The 4,114-nt window shown below is 41.4% G+C and overlaps 1 protein-coding gene and 1 non-coding gene across 4 annotated transcripts in view; both read left to right on the forward strand.

Moving 5' to 3' along the window:
* LOC146319745 (kazal-type serine protease inhibitor domain-containing protein 1-like) overlaps nt 1–3,462 on the forward strand; it is a 6,998-nt gene extending 3,536 nt beyond the window's left edge. For all 3 annotated transcript variants that reach the window (XM_084729400.1, XM_084729401.1, XM_084729402.1), the window contains 3 exons: nt 2,586–2,746; nt 2,833–2,980; nt 3,124–3,462. In XM_084729400.1, the coding sequence (XP_084585526.1) occupies nt 2,586–2,746; nt 2,833–2,980; nt 3,124–3,209 (395 nt within the window). In that variant the 3' untranslated portion in view covers nt 3,210–3,462. The remainder of the gene's footprint in view (nt 1–2,585; nt 2,747–2,832; nt 2,981–3,123) is intronic.
* On the forward strand, nt 1,768–1,849 carry trnas-gcu (transfer RNA serine (anticodon GCU)). The gene has a single exon. It is a non-coding gene; the product is annotated as a tRNA-Ser (tRNA).
* Nucleotides 3,463–4,114: the final 652 nt, after the last annotated feature.

Raw genomic sequence — 4,114 nt, forward strand, 5'->3', positions numbered from 1 at the left:
CATTTTTGTCACGTGTTTCATGTCATTGTCATCGTGTCTTTTACATTGTTTTTGTCTTTTTTTTTTAAAGTTGTTTTTGACTTGTTATGTCTAACGTGCCATTTTAGTCTTGTGTTGTTTTTGTGGCTGCGTTTTATTTACATCATTTAGATCCTGTTTTGTCTGTTTACATGTTTTTTGTCTTGTTTTGTTTTTGAAGTTGTTCTGGACTTGTTCCGTCTGTCCTGTGTGTTTCACACTGATGGATCCACCAGTTATTGTTCCGTTCGTTCAGGTTGAAATCAGTCTCGATGTTGGAAGACGGTGCACAGTGATGCAAAACAACAATAATCAATAATTCACCTCAGAGTCATTCAAACTAAAGTAACAAGCCTGGTTAGAGAATGAGAGAAAGTTCAGGTATTTGTGTTCAGATGTAGGGAGGAAAAGTAAAAATGAAGCACATGTGCTGAACTGTGAAACGTTCACATATGAAACTATTTTACATCATCACATCTGCACCAGCATGAGTCTCTGAGCAGCGGTGGAAAGTAACTAAATACATTTACTCAAGTACATCTCAGAGGCAGATATTGTACTTTTTACTCTACCTTGTCTGACATCATTAAAAGTATCTAAAAAATAGCACATCATGTAAAATCATCTTTAAAAAGTAAACCAGCTGCTTTCCAGGAAGTTTATTTTGAAAGAGTTGAACCCCTCGTGGCTACAGAGTGATGAGTTCAGGTGTCACCATGTTCAGGGAGTTCGGGTGCTTCAGTAATCAGATTACAGTCGTTCTTACAGATAAAGCAGGTGTGTAGTTCAGGGACCCTGGGAGAGCGCAACACAGAGGTGGGTTGACTGAGGTAACAGAGCAGCGACTGACCCTGGATCAGTTAAACACACAGAGGTTTAGTTGCTGCTGCTGTGAGCTGAAAGGTTTTTAGACCTGATCAGGTCCGACTGAGACTCCACCCGTCTCTGTGCTCCGTCCTGACAAACAGCCAGTGTCTGAGGAGAAACACTGTGGACGCTGTTGTGGACCTGGTCCACGTCCTGCTGCTGGACTCTGTGTGACCTCCACCCTCCACATCTGTACACTCGGTTCAAACTCACTAAACTTTATTTCTTTCTATCACAGAATTCAAAGTTATAGACTCAGTAAGAAGTGTGTGTGTGTGTGTGTGTGTGTGTGTGTGTGTGTGTGTGTGTGTGTGTGAACGATGCAGCAGGTTCACTCTGAGAATAAGGAGCTGCTTCATATAACTGAAAAATATCATTTAAAACAGAATTATATTACACTGTTTTTTGTCTTGTTACATCTTTTACGTCTCTTTACATTTTCTACTTCTGTTCCTTTTATGTTTTTTTCATCTTGATACGTTGTTTTGACATGTTATGTTTTTTTGTTTGTGATTTCAGTCTTGTTAAATCTTTTATGTCGTTTTTCATTTTTGTCTTGTGGATTTCACATTGTTTTCATCTTGTGACATTTTTGAAGTTTTTTTTGACTCGTTAAATCTTTTTATGTCAGATTTTTTGCTGAGTAAGGGTGTCAGCTTCAGCGCGGTGGGTCTGCAGCTCACAGCTCAGTTTGTGTGTCTGATTTCAGTTATAATATCACACACACTTTGATCAGTGTGTGTCCCTCAGCAAAAAGCTCGGTTCAGTAAATTCTTCCGTTTAAATGGAGAGATGAGAAATAAACTCCAGAAACGTGTGTGAGCTTCAGCACATGCAGTGAGACAGGTTCCCGTCTGTCTGGATGGTCACATGATGTAACGTGACGAGGTGGCCGAGTGGTTAAGGCGATGGACTGCTAATCCATTGTGCTCTGCACGCGTGGGTTCGAATCCCATCCTCGTCGACAAGCGATGTGGCTTTTTTTTTTTTTAAACCTCACTGGAGCTCTTTTACTTGAAGATAATTATCATGTGTATTCTTTACTGCAGTACAAGTACAGATACTTGTGTGAAAGTAGAAATACCGATTCAACTTGTTTACTGCAGTAAAAGTGAAAAAGTTCAGTAATTTGTGTCTTTTATGTCGTTTTCCTTTTTGTCTTGTTATGAATTTTACGTCATTTTACGTCTTGTATTTAGTTTTCATGTTGTTGTGTCTTTTATGTCGTATTTGTCTTGTTCCGTCTTTCTTTTTTGTCTTTCCATCTTGTTATGTCGTTGTATGTTGTTTTTGTCTTGTTACATCATTTACATCGTTTTCATCTTATGTTTTTTACGTCTTTTATGTCGTTGTGTTTGTCTTGTCACGTCTTTACGTCTTTTTATGTTGTTATATGTCTTGTTATGTCTTTTACGTCATTTTTGTTTTTTATGTCTTTTATTTCATTTTTATCTTCCACATCTTTTGCGTCATTGTAATCTTTTATGTTGATTTGTTTGTTACGTCTTGTTACGTCTTTTACATCATTCGTGTGATTGTGATTCACCTTGTTTCCTGCAGAGGTTCAGCCTCTGGGGGCAGTAATGAGACCGTTCTGACAGCGAAAATGCAACATTCAAGAAATATATTTGTTAGTCTTTGTCTCAAATTACAGTTTAACTTTGTCTGTCTCTCTGTGTGTCTCTCCGTCTGTCCATCAGTCCCCATCATTAAGGTCCCTCCTCACAGTCAGGTGAATGGGACGGGCAGCAGCCTGGTCTTCCTCTGTGAGGTCTTTGCGTTTCCGATGGCTCTGGTCGAGTGGAGGAAGGACGGACAAGACGTCGTCCTGCCGGGGGACGACCCCCACATCTCCGTCCAGGTGCAGCACTCAGAGACACTGGAGACACAAGAATTAGAAAAATCTCCACCTTCCAACTGATTTACCATCTGTCTGTGTCCCCACAGTCGCGGGGCGGTCCTCTGAAGTTCGAGCTCTCCAGTTGGCTGCAGATTGAGGGGGCGGAGCCAGCGGACTCTGGGACCTATCGTTGCATTGCTCGTAACAACCTGGGGTCTGTTTCGGCCTCTGCGGTACTGGGAGTACTGGGAGCAGGTGTGCTGCGTTTAATTTTCATCAACAGGATCTGTTGAGTCTTAGACCCAGGAATCAGCTTCATCGTCGTCATGGAAACGAAGGTCAATAACTCAAATATATTTTCTCACACCTGTCTGTCTCTCTCACTGTCTCTCTGTCAGAGGAGCTGTCGTCCTACCTGGCCAATAGTGTGTCAGAAATGAAGCAGCTGCTGGACGCCACAGACTACGACCAGGACTTCTACTGATGTCACTTCCTGTCATGTGACTCCAGATGACAGTAAACGCGTCGTTGAATCACTCAAGTGATGGACTACACATTTTTGTGGCTGCAGTTTGGTGTCAGGACACCACAGACACTCTGACAGGACATTATAGTTTGTTTTCAGTGATGTATTAATATATATTAAAGTGTTGATCGTGTTATTCTCACTGTATCCTCGCGTTATGACATCACTCACCGCCGTGACACTGAGGTTCAGCGCGTTTTAACGTGTTGTAGACGTCGCAGGTTTGAGCCTCCTGTCAGTTCTGAAACAGACTTTATCTTTATTTTATTTATCCTTTATTTAACCTGAAACCGAGGTCCAACATGTCTTCTGCCAGAGAGTCCTGGACAGGATGGACAGGAAGGTTCATAAATAAATTTAAAAATCAAAAAACAAATGTTTGTTTGTGTTTCTTTATCAAACACAAGATGTTTTTTTTTTTCTGTTTTCTGTTAAATTTATTTCCTCAGTATGAAACTGATTCCCATCACTTGATTATTAGTATAGAAATTGATTAGTTCAGCAGGTTTATTGACCTGATAAATAAAGATTTTATTCCTGATCCTGAGAGGAACATGAAGGTCTGAACCACAGACTGATGGACGACTGAAGAGAGACGTCCAGATCTGCAGACGACGCCCAAAAAACAGGAGCTCCGGGGTGAAATAAAGAGTCTGACCTCACACTGACCTCCAGTCAGCTGAACAGAACACTGACACACAGTTTAAATCATCATGTAGAACATAAAACTGATCTGAGAGACACCGAGACGCTCTGACAGCAGGACTTCCTGGACCAGATTTAGACCACAGGAAGTCAAAACTCCACTGAGACCTACAGCAAGAATGAAACCCTGTCTGCCTGCCTGCCTGCCTGCCTGTCTG

This window comes from Lutjanus erythropterus, chromosome 10, assembly GCF_056507025.1.
Source record: "Lutjanus erythropterus isolate fLutEry1 chromosome 10, fLutEry1.hap2, whole genome shotgun sequence".
Classification (NCBI taxonomy): Eukaryota; Metazoa; Chordata; class Actinopteri; order Lutjaniformes; family Lutjanidae; genus Lutjanus; species Lutjanus erythropterus.